General features: G+C 32.0%; 2 protein-coding genes across 8 annotated transcripts in view; one reads left to right on the forward strand and one right to left on the reverse strand.

The window, feature by feature from the left end:
* LOC128176425 (ankycorbin-like) overlaps positions 1–2,895 on the forward strand; it is a 34,003-nt gene extending 31,108 nt beyond the window's left edge. For all 3 annotated transcript variants that reach the window (XM_052842731.1, XM_052842732.1, XM_052842733.1), the window contains one exon: positions 923–2,895. In XM_052842731.1, the coding sequence (XP_052698691.1) occupies positions 923–997 (75 nt within the window). In that variant the 3' untranslated portion in view covers positions 998–2,895. The remainder of the gene's footprint in view (positions 1–922) is intronic.
* The window catches only part of LOC128176427 (GATA zinc finger domain-containing protein 14-like), a 31,768-nt gene continuing 15,072 nt past the window's right edge, over positions 2,442–19,137 (reverse strand). For 2 of the 5 annotated variants that reach the window (XM_052842744.1, XM_052842743.1), the window contains exons 3-5: positions 7,212–8,459; positions 6,779–6,880; positions 2,442–5,925 (exon numbers count right to left, since the gene is read on the reverse strand). In XM_052842744.1, coding sequence (XP_052698704.1) covers positions 5,740–5,925; positions 6,779–6,880; positions 7,212–8,459 — 1,536 coding nt within the window. In that variant the 3' untranslated portion in view covers positions 2,442–5,739. Of the gene's footprint in view, positions 5,926–6,778; positions 6,881–7,211; positions 8,460–9,272; positions 9,639–11,781; positions 11,923–19,137 lie in introns of those variants that run through there. The other 3 variants (XM_052842742.1, XM_052842746.1, XM_052842745.1) reach the window with 3 other exon arrangements.

Consider the following 19,137-nt stretch of genomic DNA (forward strand, 5'->3'; position numbering starts at 1 on the left):
TAATTTTTTCCACGGAATTTGCATACAAATAAGGTTAATCAGTCCAAAACTAGTGCATGTTTTTGTTCACTATAAATGCACTTTTTTTTTTTTTTTTTTTTTTTTTATACAAATGATGGCACTGTAGCCACAAGGTTGTCCATCTGATTTTTTTCAGATGGGTGTTGCAGACCTGCAGCTACAAATTTTCAGCTCAAAGCTGAGGTTTTACTTTAAATTATGTATACTGGTACATGTCTTTTAAGGGTTTGAGTAAGGATGTCTTTGACACAGAGCCTGTTTTTCTCTAAGAATTGTACATGATAGTGAAACTTTCCTCTTTTTTTTCCAAATTGAACATCAAGTTCCACCGTCACCAAAATTTTCAAATTCCTCAACTCATTCCTCAACTCAAATCCTTTAAAGAAAAGTGCATAAATTTGAGGTCAAACCTCAGATTTGAGGCTGAGTATTGACTTGAGGAAAGTTGGTGACGGCGGGGCCAGATTTTATTGAAGCAAAAACTAAAATGCAATAATTTGGGTAAAGCAGCTAATTTTAGAGGAACACAACTTTCTTTTCTCAAAGATATTGGTTCTTTTATTATTATACCCCCGCTCCCAGGGGGATGGTGGAATACTGTTTTACCCTTGTATGTTTGCTCTCTGTCTGTAACAAATTTCTGTCGCATTATTCTCGGCAACTAGCTATTAATCGCAGATGCTTGAAATTTTAAAACAATTATTGTTTAGGCATGCTAATGGTGGGATTCATTTTTCTACCAATCAGACATCAGTATTTTATATGCAGTTTTGTAGTAATTTCCCTCAAGGTAAATTAATTTGTTTCTGATGGAAACAAAGTAGGAGTTAGCAAAAGAGCTTTTCCTTTTAAAGAAATTCCTGCCGAAAAGGTTAAACAATATGTTTCATTTTGTTTTCAGGGGCACATGGACCCAGATGTCCAACAAGCTTTATACAACATCATAGAGTTGCGCAGCATGGAGGAATACTGCTGATGGAAACTAGGAGAATACTACCAAACTTAATGTACCAAACAAGATTCTCAAGTGTGACAACCAGAGGGAGCTGCGCCACTTTTTTGTGTTGGAGGGACATTAAATGGGGGAAGTGAATTATTCTCTTTTTGAAAAGAGATGTTTCAACTTCGAAAATGCTTGCCATGGAAAAGTTCTTCTTTTTTTTTCAAATTTTCTAATCTCAGTTATTTTCTTGTTTTAAAATTTTAGAGTTTTGCAAATAGATGATTTTTTTTCCATCATACTTCAGACTACACGAATTTTGAGTGTTATGTACTGTTATAACAATTCATTATAGAATTTTTATTGATGATCAATTTAAGAATATTTAGTTTGTTCAAGTGATGTACTATATTAGACGGGACAATCCAAGGTTGTTCAGAATCGCAATAAACTCAGGAAACTATTGCAAACTCATACTCATTCCCCCATGCTTTATATATTTTCATACACTGACCGTTTTAATACCATATTTTGTACAACAGGTTTTTTATTGTATGCTTGGTTGTAAACATATACAGTAAATGGACTGAGAAGGTGATTAATTTAAGTGTTTGAAGATTTTTTTATTTGTTGTTTATATCCCTATGAAGCAAAGGTGCTGGGTTTGTTAAATATATTAAGCAAGTTTTCAGTTTTATGAAATATCCATTGAAACATATTTTTTTACACATTGGAAAAAAAATTATTTAGCATACTGGTGTACACTTTAAGTTCATCTAGTTCACTTTCAACATAGGGTATCGGTATGTGTTATTTTCCCTTTGGAAAAATACTCAAAAACATCTGAAATTCAGATTAACAGAAATCTCTTTACTTACTTTTATTGGAAAAATTTATGCAAATGAATTATCACTTCATTCTTTGTTTTATATATATATATGTATGAATTGTTTAGAGTATTTGATAAGTTACAAATTGTGTCTTCCCATGTGTATGTACATGTAATAAGTTTATTATCTATTTATGTCAAAAGGCACATACCAGGATTAAGGAGGTCTTTTTATCTTTTACATACTTGTTTTGATGATAATTAATATGAATTTAAGGGTAAAAATACACCATTTTATCAGTGTTATACAGCATAGATGAAATAATTTTATAAATAATCAGAACACAAGTTTACTGTAACAGTGATTAAATCTGTTTTTTAATTTTCCTCTCGGCTGCAGCAAAAGTTGTTCCTTATTTGATTGTTGCAACTAAAGGTAATTTAAATTGAATTTGTTTTTTTTGTGTATGAACTCCACATTCCAAGTACCATGTACATGTCAATGAATTTGTCTTGCATGTATACATGGATTAACATTGTTAGATTATTATTCATATTATTTTTTTTTAAGGGGAAAAGGGCGGGTTAAAATGACTAGTAAGTAGACTATACAGAGAAATCTTGTTTCCAGAATTGGATTGTTGTTTTCAACTTCTTCTATAGGAATGCTTAGTTTAAAGATTTCATATGCAACGAGCTTTAAGTACGAGTACTAGGAAAATGTACTGGTATTCATTGCCCTATAAACCATGCATAAAATGGCATGCACATAGATTTGATTGTTCTTGGCTGTGATAAGAGAACTGAACAAAAAAAAGGCATTCCAAATGTGTACACCAATGCTTTGAACAAATTATAACATATCAAGAGAGAGTACTTTTTCATTCCACATATTTACATATTTGAAATGTTGGCCAGAGTCAATCAACTTGCATATGTAGCAAATTTATTTTGTGTGTTGGTAAATATATGTAATACTATCTATATTGCAATATAAAAGTATATTTTTACACCTAAAACTTGGTTAATGAATACATGTTTAAATTTGTATTATTTGACAATGTATGAATTTCAAAATAATCCTGAAGTAAACAGGAAAATGATATAGACTTGGTTTTTCTTTTTTTTTTATTAGTTATCCTCTGTATGGGTACAAACACTTTACATTTCTGAAATTGTCGCAGGTAGCTCAGAAGGGGAAATATTAGAAAAAGACAATTTTTTTTAAAGCTATAAATCTTCAACTACCCTATGTATTATATCCATGCATATGCATATTTACGTGTGAAATGTGAATCTGAAAGATGTATAAATTTGGAAAGCTATATTTAATTTGAAATTTTTTCAGTTAATTAATAAATTAATTTTCATGAAACTTGGATGTACAGCTCTCCAGTCTAGAGACCACATAACCCAGTCAGAGATGTAAATCTTCTCCAAGTAACCCCAAATTTTAAAAATTTTTAGATGTCAGATGTCCCATCTTCACAATACATTTACAACTTTACTTATTATATCGACAACAGAAAAAAAGCAGACCTTGGCCTAACAGATTAGGTTCATATAAAGGAGAGAATTTTTTTCTTTTCATGATTTTATTAGATAAATAATATTGAACAAGGTATAAAGAACAAATATATAAACATATATCAATATACAATAGTTTGGATTTGCAAATCAAACAGTTGACGTGAATCAATGATACATTACTGTCAAAAAATGTTTTTCTCAATGGTGTAAATGTTTTCGCACACGAGTAAGTGTACCAGTTAATGCACACCAAAAACATATAGTATACATTGCACAGATTTGATATCACTGAACTAGCACCTTATCTTTCAGAGAATTCCTGATAAACTTGATCGCCACATGAAAAATCAATAATTTTATACCATTTTCAAATATTAACAGATATTTGTTTTTAATATGGGGTTTGTTTTTTTTTTTTGGGGGGGGGGGGGTCCTTAAAACATTGTGCATCTTTATATTGATAACTTAGAGTTTTTGTGTCATACTGAGAGAAAATAAATCAAAATTAATCTATTTTGGAGGGGATGGGGATCGGTTATTTTCTTTATGACATTATATATGTTACATGCAGTCAGAAATAAATACCGGTACATGTTCCTTGCTAAGCCAAAAAAAAAATCAATTAACTTTTTGAAATTAAGGAAAATAATCCTTAACAACTTTTCTTTTTACAATGCATAAAAATGATTACTTCCTAAGCAGTGATTCGGTATATCGGGTAGATTTTCATCAATACAAATTGTCTCCAACAGGTATCTAACAATGAACATAAGGAATTCAATTTCCTCATAGTAATCACTCATCACTAATGATTTCCTTAGTATTAAAAAGGATTTCCTTCGAAATACAAACAAGGCAACTTGAGAGATATAAAGTAAAGTTTGTATCAATGATTTAAGAAACACATTTTTAATGGATTGGTACATTTTTCTTCAATTTTTTTTGTAAATCAAACTGATTAACAAAATTTCAAAATGCTATTTACCATTATATATTTTTTTAGTCTGAAATTATAACAACAATTGGTATAAAAAAAAAAAGATAATTTTTTTTTTTTTTTTTTTTAAATCCTGATTCCGGTTTCCCCATGATTTTTCTGTTAGAGATCATTTATCACAACCATTCAAAGTTAATCTGAACTGGTGAAGACAGTAAAATGAATTCAAAAACCCTCATACAATATTTTAACACCTCAGCTAATACATTGCATACAATATTGCAAAATGCAAGAATCTCGTATGAATTTCATATGAATATGTTTTATTACATGGAAAGAGTACTTGCATGTCGAATTTCAATTAAAATGAATTACAGTTACTGTATATGAATATACTATTTTCAAAAAGAATTTTGCAAAAATCAAAATACTAATTCATGTGATAGGTATGCAAAGTAAAATTCACATGAAAATTTCATATGAATGTTATTCTTTTTATAGAGGTTCACTTGGCCAAGATATTTCAGGTTTAACAGTACGACCTGCATGAAATGTAACCCAATTTATCTGAAAGACTTAATTATCACCTTTTTCTGAGCCATGACATACATCAAATGCTTATGAATACACATACCCTATTTTTCTTTGTGTAGTAATGCATATAACAAGTCTAGATCTGGTGCATTTATAATAATGTGAAAATGCTAAGTATTGTTATTAACAAAGTTGAAAAATACAAAAACCACCCTTCACAGCTCTGATCTTCGAAAGAAAGCTTAGATCCCAAATTCTGATGAACGACCCAGGTCATCTGTGCTGCTAATCTCTTAAAACTGCTTTATAATGACATTAAATAATTGCAACAAAACTTGACAAAAAACTTGAAAATCTGTAACTAAAATTTAATTTTTGTTATCAAGATATCGCTCTAATTTTTTGACAATTTCTTGATAATTGTTTGTCTCTTTCTTTATATATTTTAGTATTAGAAAACCCGTGTTATTTTGATATGCAAAATCCATTGCACTTAAATTCAATGGATTTTGCATATCAAAATAACACGGGTTTTCTAATACTAAAATATATAAATATATACTGCCTTTCTCCATGAAAAATTCCTGATTTAACTGTTGTTTTTTCATACCTCAAAATCTCTTTGCAAGTGTTGTGTTGCATGCATTATGGTAATTTATTGTATATTTTTCTTGACATGTATATAAAACACTTTTAATATCAAAAATTGAGTTCATGGCTCAGAACACCAAAAAGAATTAATGCATATTTACAACTATCAGATTCAACAATGAAGATGAACGTACATACAATACAAAAAGATTGGAATGACATTCAATTTGTAAGACACATATACAGTTTACAAGGTTATATATATATGTACATCTTATAAATAATACCCAATGAAATCCTCAGTTTGTTGTATACTTTGAAGTTCTATTACTATGCAGTCTCCCTTTAGTTTTTGCATCAACTCTGGGCATGGGGCTTGCCGAAATAGACCACCAGTAAAACAACAACCCCGATAACTATGAGAAAGACAAAACAAGCCAGCACCAATCGGATCACTTTGTTTCTGTGCCGTTTGGCCATGGCGCGGTCAAAGTCTCGGTAGGAACTGTCGGTGGTGATGGTATCCAGGTCCTCAACACCTTGCTGTAACACAGAGGTTGAATTTTTTGTTAAACTTTCTGCTATAAATCATGAGATATAAGTAGACAAAATATATATACAGTTGAACTTGGATATCTCAAACAATGATATCTCGAATACAATGGATATGTCGAAGTGATTTGTAAGTCCCAACTTCTTATTTTTTAAGTATTTTACTCTCGATATCTCGAATACTCAGATATCTTGAAGTTTTTAAACAGTCCCATCTAGTTTGAGATAACAAAGTTTGACTGTAGATGTTTGGGTTAAGATCCTCATCCACTATAATATTTTTCGATGCAGTTGATGTCCTTGTGTTGCAAGGCATTAGAAGTGAAAGTTTTTCTATATGAACATGAATTTTCTTTGGCTGCATGTACTCTCACAAATTTCAAAACTATATTTTTAGGGGCTGAAGGGGAAGGGTTCAAAGGTCTTTTCTCTGCTGGCAGACAGAGTTAAGACTGTGATTAATAACCCTCATCAACCTGCAAACAAAAGGTAAGATTGATGCTCTGGCTCCCTAAGCACTTCTGACATTTGACAGTTGTGGTGAAATATTCTTGTAGAGATGTAAAACAACAAGAACTCTAGATAGCTTTCTTGATTTATTCCAAGTCTCCCAATCATAAATATTATTTCCAAGCTATTAATATACACTGTATTAAATTTTTAAGACATACTAAAGACAATCTTAATCCGAAATATTCAAACCATCTACAGTAAGGATTGTTCAGACTCCAGATATACACAGACAAATACACAGAGAAGACGACAATTGTTATGAAGTTTTTGAAGGGGGAGTGGAGGGGGAAGGGGCAATGTGAGAGAGGCGGGAACACTTGACACTACTCACCAGTTTGGCTCGGGATAGCGGTGCGTGAGCAGTGGTGGGAGGGAGGTCTCCTGATTCTATCACGTACTCCTTCATGTAACCAGGGATATTCAGTTCACTCAACTACAGACAGACAATGTTCAAACCATTACAGAGTACAATCTTTCAAAAACGATCATAATTTTACTTTGAAATCTTGATACGTTGTAAATTTCAGGAACAATAGAAATTGCTTTTGACGAATTGTATTTTTTTTTCACTAAGATGATACTTCAATTTCTATTTTTTTCTTTGCTATATTCTAAAGGCAATGTCCCTGCATATCTAGAAAGCATATTTTGACTTAGCATGATGATCAGTAAAAATCCCACTACACAATTAGGCCAACTGAATCTAGTAAACTCTCGACAACCTAAAGATACCTCTTGTGGATAACATCAAACCATGGCCTTACCTGGCTATTGGTATCACTGTTATTAGAAAAATGAAGGACTTTTTCATCATCTGTCAAACTGATTTCGAAGCCGTTATCATCTACGAACACAGGGTTTGAGTTAACAGTCCCATTATTCCGTGTGGGGTCTTTGACCTTCTCCTTCCGATATTTATTGGGTTTGTTATCATTGAACACAGTGTCTTTGGAAAATTTCACACTCTTCTGCTCAGTTATAGAAGAGTTTGTTCGATTTGCATCAGAGCATGAGCTTGTAGTTGCATCAGATAAAGCCGGAACCAAGATAGGTTTCTTGGGTTTCATGGAAAGGGAGTTCAAAATATGATCAGGCAGGGAGTTTTTCCTCTCTCTCACTTTCTTTTTGCTAGAATTTTTCTTTGATTTTTTGGATTTCTTGGATTCTTCCTCTTCAACCAACTGACTGACAATTACATTATGTTGCACACTGCCATTTGGAATTTTTCCATTCACATGGAGTCCATTTGAGTCCGTTTTCCCATTGGAAACAACACCATTCATTTTTTCATGAGGTAACGATTCATTCTTTTCCTTCAAAGATTCAGTCTCACTTGATTTCTGACACTCACACTGACCGGTATTATTAGACCCCGTCCCATTGGATACAACTAAATCATCAATATTCGGCCAATCAGAATTCTCCTTATGATTCAAATTTCCATTCATCTTCGCAGGCTTCCCATTATGTCCATTCCACAAGTGTTTTCTTTCATTTTCATTCTCACCCTGCAAGTTTTCCAACTTGATCTCCTCTGATTCCTGTTTCAACAACGTTGCTTTCTCTTTCTGATTCAAGTTTTCCACATTGTTGTTGTCACTCAGGTTCTCACACAGATTCTCTCCCTTTGCCATCTTCTCTAACTCCGATATCACATCCTCTTCGTTCAGTGAAATATTTTTGTAGTCAGTCTCGATGATTATATCGCCGACCACAACATCCCCAACCCTGGAAACTTTCAAATTTTCATGCTGCATCTCTTCCTTTCGAGTCGAATTAGTAATTTCAGAATTAGAACTGTAGTTAGGGTTTTCTTCACCTGAAGGTAAATAAGGTGGATCTCCAATATCTACATTTCTTTGTCTTTTCAGAGGAAAACTGTTGTACACGGTAATGTTATAGTCGTTTGCAGTGACATCTGCTGAGTCGGCACTTTTTTGTTTGTCATGGTAAATAGGGTTACTTTTTACTCCTTCAGTTCTTTTACCAGATATGTGTCCTTGAAACAAAGCCTATATAAAAAATAAAATCAAAGAACTTCATAATATATAAATAATTACTTTCTACTGCATTTTATGAACAAGAATTTTTTCTTTGCAGTACATCGATCTATTTTACAGATATCTGTCAACATATGTGTTAATCGGTGCAGTTCATTCTTTACAAAAAAAATCTCAAGAAATAAAATAGAATACTAAGATATTAACCAGCAACATTTAAAAGAACAGTTGTTTAAAATCTGCATGAGCAAAGTCGGTCAAACCATGCTTTTATATGACCATTGTATCTTAAGTTTGCATTGTGTATAGGGCCATATCTCTCATTATTTTAAAACAAACTCCCAGCTGTGCATAAACAGCTAGGATAAATCCTCATTGATGTTTTTATCATTTTTATTCATCTTTATGGAAAAGTTCAAAAGCAAGCACAGTATATGTTCACCACATATTGTATAACACAAAATGTTAATCCCTGGCACGCATAAATTCATTCTTCCTTTTTTTTTGGTCATTTCAAAGGATTTTGTATTTCCATGAACAACAATCAATAATATATATATCAAAGGTGACAAATATATATATAAACATATATAAACAGGATTACTGCTTTTTCAGATTTTTTTCTAAAATTATGGACATAACAAAATATATGTTGAGCTGGTGCACCAACACTACTTCATTTAAACAATTAATGCATAAATGGTCTTTGCACAGTCATGCAACTTATATGATGGTTTGTTTTCTTCTTCTTTACAAACACGTTTCTAGAAAATATATATTACACAATCCTCATTGGATGTATATTAATTAAAAGAGAATCTTTACCTCATTGTTATGAACTGGCTTGGAAGAATTATAAACATAGTAATATACTGGAGGCATGGCTACAAGTTCACTCTCTCTCCAAACTCCTTTTTTTAATGTCTTATGAAGAAGTTATCTGACAAACTAGTGCTTTACATATAAAATCACTTGTTTTTACCAATATCCCCCAACAAAACATCAATTATCTCTGATGAATTCTTCAGATAATTGTATACACACACACACAACAAAATCCATTAAGATCATGTAGATGCCAATCGTCTTTGACCATTAAGATCAGAGATCGAAAGATCATGGCATTGAGTAAAATGACCTCAGGGCATAAAGTTCAAAAGATCAAAGTGTCAAGTATTGATCGATCTGATTGACTGGACACCAATTAACACTTATGTATTGTTTCTTTTGATTGAGCTTACTTCACTCAACACAAGTTTATTTTTCTACACTGTATTTATAAGATTTATAACTGCATGGTGTCAAACAGTGAGTAGTGCTTTGCTATCACATGACTCACAGTACCACTGCCAATGAGTTCAGGTGACCAAGTATTTTATTAAGGCGGTATGGGACACCTGTTGATATCACTGTGCATAAAAGTACTTTATATAATCAAAATATTTTCACTGGTTTAAAATTTTACAAAATTTGATAAAAAATATATTTATAGAGGCCTCACAGGGATTTAAACCTATGACTTACATATTCATTGTTATACGATTTTTGTATATTGTTTAACCCACTTCGCTACACTATAAGGTAACATTTGAAATAAAAGGTATATAAAATTATACCCGAGTTAATAGAATATATGTTATATAAATACTGGAAGTGTCCCATACCATCTTAATCATTAAAAATGGGCTGGGCAGTGGAAGATTGCTTGGTCACTACACTCCTTAAATTTTCATCAAATAGAATTTTTTATTGAATTAATAGTCATTGGTTATTATACCGAACAATGTGTCTTTAAGCTTTTTTTTTTATTTTAATTCTTTAATTCTTATTATCTACTAATAAATGATATTTTTGCTGTAAAAAAAGACTCTGAAGGTAAATATATCATATTCAACGATATATGGTACATGTTTTCTTTAATATGATAAAAATATTAAATTTTCAATTATCTTATAAAAAACAAGTTCAAATTTATTTATCCATTTAATGAATATTCAGACTGAGACTGCTGGCATGAGAGAGAGAGAGAGAGAGAGAGAGAGAGAGAGAGAGAGAGATTTAAACATTTAACTCCCATAGAAATCATTTTGAATCAAATGATTTGCATGAGCAATTTTGATGATGATTTTCTATACACATCTTTCGTTAAAATTGTTTTTATTTCACAAATATTTTATCGCAGGTTTACATCAATCTATAAATAAAATTTTCGTAACAATTTAATCTGCAGCTAAAAAAACCAAATAGGGCTAGGTGCTAGCCTGCACTTGTAAATGTATCAGTCACTTTAACTAGAAAACATTTTACTGGCAGAATAATTATATGTTGTGACATTGTTCAATTTTTGGATATATATGGAATATAAATGTCCATCCGTCTATTATCTTATATATAACTACCATCTGGGCCTCTGTACTTTTACCCAACAACCACCTGCATTCGTGTTCACTGTGTATAATTCCATAATTTTTGCAACCACAACCTTTATGAGTGGACCAAAAACCTTCCAGGCAAGCAAAGATGCAATTATGTTATTATGTTCATGCTGGCACCTTTACATGTAATGATAATTCAATTTTTGCTTAAACAATATTTTTACCCAAATTTAATTTAAAATCACCATAGAATTTGCATTGGATCAATAAAAAAAAAAGGATTATATCCACAAAAGAAATATGCAAAAGCTTTATACCACACCCGTACATTTCATTTCTTAAAATTACCAGTACTTAAGATTATACATATTACAAATAAATCTGTCTTTTTTTATTTAATTTATAGTATGGTATTAATTTAAAAGCCATAAAAGATGTAAAAAAAATTATTTATCAAATAGAAGAAGGGAGTTGAATAAAATTTCAAATACATGTGTATTTCAATTGTAATAACATTTAAAAAACAGAAGATTTGACTTCATAGTATTACATATGTTGTACCTTAAAGAACAAAATCAAAGTAACTGAATGAAGCACACCATCATACTACAGAGAAATTTGAGTATTTATAAAGCTGATATCCATTGTGATACATGGTCACACCCTTTTCCAGTTTTCACTCATATGACATATAATTCATAACAAAAGACAGGTATATACAAGGATATAAAAAAAATATAAGCTAGAATGACCATGCATTCTTCAGGAAAACACTCATGAAAACTAGGAAAACCACCAAGTTTTATATTTTACTTACAGTTTTGTAGTACAATCACCATATTAAGAAAAATCTCAAATGTCATCCCCTTTTCAACCAATTTTGAAAACACTTGCAATTTTACAGGTAAAACAAGATCTATTGATTGAAAAAGGGCAGGAAAAGCCTTCACATCACCTACCTTGCTCTTGTGATGTTGCCATGGAAATCCTAACTGTCGTTTTATGCCAAGGATTTCTGCATTGAATATTGACATTTCGAGAGAATTGCCTTGTGTGGCAGAAGGGGGGCTCAGATTTTGGTTACATGGCTACCTTAATTTTTTCATTAACCTCCACAGACTCAACTTTTAGGCTACTGTCTGAATCTTTCTATCAATGGCTTTTATTTTCTGCGTAGATAGGCGTTTTTGGTTTTTTTTATTATCCTGACCTCCAATAAATTACAATCCGATTCAATTTGACTCTTATCTGGCTAATGTCCGTCAACAGTAACGCAAATTATCCATTTTTAACAATTCTACATCATGTGATCTAGCTTCTTCTCAAAATTTAAGAAAGTGTAACTAAGTTTAAATACCAATATATCATCACATATCCTCACAAACTCCAGCTAACGGTAGATCAAAAATACACCAAACTGTGATCCTCCAGTCATTGCTTAAAATCCAGATTTAATAATTTCAAATCAAATGAAAATTGCACTAAGGTATTAAAATAATTAAAATAATAACAATGAAAAAAGTACAGCATGATCAAAAAACATATTTTCCGAAATTCAAAGTTCCTGTTGAAAAAAGGGAATAGCAAACAGACGCGAGATCGTAATGGATGCATGTACATCCCCGGTGATTCAGTCTCTGATTTAATTGATGGGCTTTTAATTGGTCAACTTCAGGTGAACAATATGGAGACAGGTAAATTAACCTCCTGCCTAAGACATTGAAATCCTCCGCTACCCAGCGCTCCAGTAATGATGTTTAACTTTCGTGAGAATTTCTATTCATTTGACTTCATCACTGTCTGCATATTACAGAGTTAACGTAATCTTTCGTACATGCCACTGGATAAATGCAATTTACTTGATATTGTAATTTCAGCCCTAGAATGCAAGTTTTAACCAAGCAAGTCTGGCCGTCACTAATTTTCAATTTCATCTGAAATTTTAATTGCATGTTAATCTTTTTTTTTTAAGTAACTGCTGGTAAAGAATTTATAGGATCAACTTTAATATAAAAGGATTTAAGCAAAAATTTTAATAAAATACTGGACTCTAATTTTAATTATTTTCCACATATCCAATAATGTTTGACCCTCCTTTTTTAACATCATTAAGCCACTGTAATCATGCATTTTGTCACATTAATCCTTAGTTCATACTCTCTTACATGAGAAATGACGTAGCAAAACACATATTAATCTTTTACAAAGCAGGCAATTTCTTCGCGTCAAATTTACAAAACACTTATTAAAAAAATAAATTGTCACATTTCATCATGACCATTCAGAAATGAAAATCGGCTTAAAAAATCAATCAAGAGAAGTGACATACCCTACGTTGTGAAGCACTGACTTTCCATAAGTGCCGATGCTGCTTCGACTGCATGTTTGATTCAGAAGCGACAATACTATGACTATGTTCCATAGCTATCCATCCTATTTAGCTTATACATGTATTGATAGCGGAGATATCATCGGTGTAAAGGGACTTGCATTTCAGTCTTCTAGATTGCTCCACCCTGAATCGGTGTACTAAAGAAACCTTGTGGCTGTAACAATGGCTCTTAAATTGTTGAAAAACTTCAAACAATTCACATATCAAATAATCTTGTGTCGAATATTCAATTAATTTTTTTTTTTATTAAGAGAGGGGGTTTTGGATTTGATGCAAGCTCTGAAGAGTACTGTTTTATTGATTTTGGTTAAACGGAGGATTCAATATTTTCATCAGAAAAATCAAAATGCTTTTCTAAAAATTCTGGAATTCACTAAATCCTAAAATTCAATTTTGATTGAGAGTATTGCACAAGTAATAGATTTCCTAAAAGCTTACCTAACTAAACAAAATTATTCCAAAGGAAGCATGTATCAATTAGGCTATTTCATAAGAAATATTTAGTATTTAATAATTCTTGGGTTATCTTTTTTATGAAATATATGATATTGCAAGCTCCCATTGCCTGTGTTTCTGAGAAGGCAACTTTCAAACCTTAGATTATTATGCCTGATGTCATGATATCAGGCAATAAGGAACATTGTTTGAGAAAACCATGTTCCTAATGCTTCATAAATTGTTTCAAGCTTTATCAAACAACCAATGGGAAAACATTTCCTTATATGTGGGTACAGGTGGGTGCAATTGTAAGAGAAAGGGAACGAGCTTCAAAGAGGCGATCAAGTTTTCATATAATTCTACATGTATTAATTATACTTTTTTGCTTCTAGAATTGTTTTTGGTTTTTGCAAAAAAATTTCATGTCAAACGTGGCCAACTTTCCAGTTTAAAACCTAAGAACACTACAAGTGCACATATTCCAGAAAAGATTAATTCGGCAAAGTGTCCAGCAGAAACATGCAATAACAAAGTTGCCATAGAAGCCCAAAAATGCCTTACTGTATATATACCTCAATCTTTGATGTTTGGTTCTTGATGTCCAATAGACATGTAAACACCGAGATAATGAGAAGCGGAAAGTCCCCCATTAAGGCTGTGTTTGGAGAGGTCTATCATTAGCAATAATCAGATAATAAGCTCTCGAGGGTCTGCTGCCTGAACAACAAGGCCAATTAATGGATGCTGATATGGCATGGAGGTGTGCTAATTGGCCAAGATACATACAGTTGTTATTGATGAGATGCTTACATGTACCTTGAAAAGTTACCTGTACCCGAATATGGAGGCGACATTAGGTACACCGTAGCGGTTAAAAGATGGGGTTTTTTCATGGTTTTGCAGACATCTGATATTTTAAATCATAAAGGAAATTTTAATTTTAATATATATATGTACCAATTGCGTATTAATTTCATATTTATTTTCAGATCCATGATTTTATTATATGGAAAGGTGGGGGGGGGGGGGGGGGGCAATTTAATGTATTGTTATCATAATTAGCTTTAAAGACATTCAAAAGGGGAGATGGAGGCAAAGTTATAAACATTTTTCCTGAAAAATGACATTTGTAGTATACTGTATATTCTGGGTTTTTTTTAATATGATAAAAATAATGTGTACACTAGTACTTGTACTAGCATTACTAATTAAGATTCATTAAAGTAAAATTTATGCCAAATTTCTTCTGCAGTCCTAAATAATAAAGTGGAGGCTAAAATTCCACTAATAGCTAATGCAATCCCACTATTAATACATTACAGACAGTCACAGCAAATTTTCACCACAGGTATAGGTAAATTAAAGGAGAATGCTAACTACCTGTATGCAAATACTATACTTTACAACCAAAAATGTCAGCCAGGTTATTTAATATCAGTCTGCCAACCCTTGTAATTTATTTACTATATATATAGCTACAATACATCTGGGACCAAAATGGCAGAACTGCAAGACTACTTTGTGCCAAGTTGTTCAAATTGAATTCTATGTGAAAAGTCTTACTCAATAGCTGACCTTCAAAATAAAAAACCTTCAAGGGAGGACAATAAAATTTCATCAAAATATTTAAACAAGTGGTTTTTTCCCTAAACATTATTAAAATCAAGAGTACTGTAAGTATTCAAGTTACATGTAGACTTCTTTCTCTTTTCTGTGCATAGTTAGAAAATAGTATCATCAGGAATAAATTTGTTAGCGTATCTGTATAGTATATCTGTATATAAATATATAAAGATAAATAGAAACTGTATTAGTTGGAACATTTTAAGTTTTTAAATGCAAAGCATTTTATGAAGTTAAGTGTAGATTGTTTCAACCAAATTTTCAGAGTCAGTCAGCTAACAAATTTAACTGCATTTCATTGAATTTATTCGAGTTTATATATTATCAGCTGAATTATGACTTTAACCACAATAAAAAGATATTTCATGCACACAATTGCCTCCTACACTTTGTTTCTCTATAATCCATGAATCAGTAGATACTGGTAAATATGATAGATTACAATAATAAAAGAGAGGGCATCGTTCTAATCGAAAGCAAATAATGTTTTTTTTATCATGTACACATATTTACTCACGACATTCTGTCATGAAATAAACTATTTACAGTTGAACTTCGGTATCTCAATCACCGATATCTTGACTACAGTGGATATGTCAAAGTGATTTTTAGGTCCCAAACACTTTAACTTTAAGTATTGTACCCTTGATATCTCGAATACTTGGATATCTCGAAGTTTTTAACCAGTCCCATCTAGTTCGAGATACTGTAAATTCCTAATTAAACACGAGGAATTAATATCCCCGTAAAATCGCAAGAAGCCCATCTCGCGAATTTTAAAATCTCGCTTTTAATTTTCAAACATATGTAAACTACATGAAACTATGAAAAAAATTTCGACACTCGCGATTTTATGTTCTTGCGGTTTGATGGACAACCGTTGAATCGCGGAATTAAGTACTAGCGTAAAATAAGGATTCTACAGGAACGAGGTTTGACTGTATATATATGATTTTGGAATATCCACTTTTGACTGCATCCATCCAGTTTTTATTTATCATCACAATATTAACATTTGCCAACCAGGGTATATGTCTCTTCTTGAAAAGCTCAATTATGAAGTCAATTGCGAAGTCAAAGAAATAAAAATCCAAAATCTGGTAATTAACGTAACACAATTTTTAAAACAAAAATCTTCTACATATTTGAATTTAGACTCTGATTTTTTATGTTTTGCTGCAAGTAATATATAGCCAAACATTTAATTTGCATCATGTTTATTTTTATATAAATGTACAATGAACAGAATAAAAAGAGTCCAAAAAATGACTCTTAAGGAAGTAATGATTTCAAAGATCTAGTAAGATCATAACTAGAGCAGAAAAGCAATTAGTGCGATTCCATTGTTTGCTAATTGATCACCAAACCCTCTTTATCAACCAACTTCTGTATAATTATAGTACACTTTACACAGGTAAATTATGTACTGTACAATTCTGTTTAACGTTTAAAGTAATTTTCATATACTTGCTGGCAATATTTTCAAATTTTCGGGAAAATTTATAGAGCGAAGCTTTTTAAAATTAAATATCATTAAAATAAGCTTTCAATATTTTTAAAAATCACTTTGACAATATAAACCTCATCAATGTAGGATTATAATCACTTTGCCAATATAAACCTTGAAGGATTTTTTTTCACAAGAAATTAAGAGAAGAAGAGTGTATCTTATTTAGTCACACCTCACACGATAACTAGATCTTCTCATTCAGCAAAATTTGCTAAAATATGATGATCAAAATAAGGTTCTTTCCATACAGCTAAAAGTTTTGAGCATGTTCAAAACTTGAGAGGACACTCTCCGCATGATTTTTCTGAATAATAAAAAACTGCAGTACCATGAGCTTGCCTGGTTTTTGTTTGGAACTCAGGCAATTCTTTCGCAGGATATATAAACTGTCCATTTTGACTGGTCTGTTAAACAGACCAGTCAAAATGGACAGTTTATATAATATGAAAATGATAAACCTAGCTTGCACTGTTTAAATCCATTTTGTCAATCTTTTGGTCCGTTACTGCTGATGTCTGTTGGCAACAAGTCACATGTGATCAGAACAACTATATACTAGCCATGAAAATGATTAACCAAACTTGCACTGTTTAAGTCCATTTTGTCAATCTCTTGACCAATACATGATTGTTTGTATTATTTTGAATTTTGTTCAAAATAATTTCGTCCGTAGATTGTGTTTTGCGCATTTAAAATGTTCCGCCTAGTACATGTACTTATTTGTTACTCCGATGATGAAGTTTTTTTGTTGACCGTTACATGATCAGTGAATTTCTGGAATAATTTGTTGTCAAGATGTTGTCCATAGTATGCATCAAACTCTAATTCAAAGAGCCTCCAACAGTGGTTGGAATGCCTTTCATTGACAAACATCCAACAGGAGATTGTGTTTTATCCCTGTTAGACCTATCCATAATTGTGTTATCTGGCAAGATGTGGTTTGGACAATGGAGTGACTGTAGCACAGTCTAACTTCTGATACAAATATGGCAGTTAAATACATTATTAAAGGCATTATATCTAAAATTGGAAGTTCTTGGCTCAGTGGTCATAGGTGTTATGCCAGTGAATAAAAGGTCGCTGGTTCAAGATGGTCACTGACATGCTATGGCCACTTGATGTTGTGCCCTGTATCCTTAGAATTTAGGCACTTTATCATTATAGTCCACTCTGCTGCAATAGGGTACCAGCTTAGCCTGGGGATAAACCTGTGATAGACTAAGTGTCCCATCCACATGGAGACAATTACTCTCATCCACTTAACACCACAAAAACTGGAGATATCAAATGAATGTCTTTTTTGGTGAAAGGTGAAAGAGGGTCATGTCTTCCATTATGAAAATCTGGCCGACTAGATCTGCACATGTATACTTTGATTCGTTATTAATACATGCATGCATTAAGTAAACATTAACATCAAAGAAGGCACTAGATAGAACATTTAGAGCTGGGATTCAATTCCTTCCATTAACAGTTCTTTGGTCTAATGGAAGAAAGCCATTAATTGTGGTCTGTTTTAAAATCAATGCCCATATTAGATGATATTTCACTTGAGATAGAGTCAATTAAGAATTTGCCAGCAAAATCTAGTAAAATCTTCCAGCAAAGTCAATTAAAAGCAATCCATGTATATGAACCAACTTCTTTAAGACATTAATAGTGCTACTTCAAAATTACCAGTTCATCCTCTTTTGCAAAAAATATTTCGTTTAATATGCATTAGTTTACTCTCTCTCTCTCTCTCTCTCTCTCTCTCTCTCTCTCTCTCTCTCTCTCTCTCTCAATTTGCTATGGATGATGCTAACTTAGTTGTTTTGTTCCATAAAAAGCATGTAATTAGGATGTTTTTCCAGCATTAAAAAAAAATGCACAAGTGCACTGAATCTGTGACTGGACAAACACAGGGATTAAGGTACTACATAGCAACCATACAATGTCAACAGTCAGGAACTAAACTGGGAGACCTAAATACGAAAACACTTCATAAACCTAAGTGACCTTCAGGACTAAGCAAGCTATAACCTTAAGGAAGATTTTTTTTTTCTGTCTACTATGTCTGGCTTTGCATAAGTCACATCCAATAAACAGTTTCTAATTTCCTCTAATTAAAACTGAAAGACTTGTGAAACTAGATACAGATTACGGCCAGGGTTCAAACAGCGGTAACATTTATATCAAAGATTTTAACATACAGGGTTTTCTGTAAGAATTTGTATGCATTCAGGTACATGAACCGATATTTTTTTTTCCATAAACTGCAGTTTACACCTTGAGGCTTGATGAATCAAACAGATAATAAACAAATGATCATTTGATGTTTCAGAAGACGCTGTAGCAAATAATATCATAAAA

This window comes from Crassostrea angulata, chromosome 3 (genome assembly GCF_025612915.1).
Source record: "Crassostrea angulata isolate pt1a10 chromosome 3, ASM2561291v2, whole genome shotgun sequence".
Lineage (NCBI taxonomy): Eukaryota > Metazoa > Mollusca > Bivalvia > Ostreida > Ostreidae > Magallana > Magallana angulata.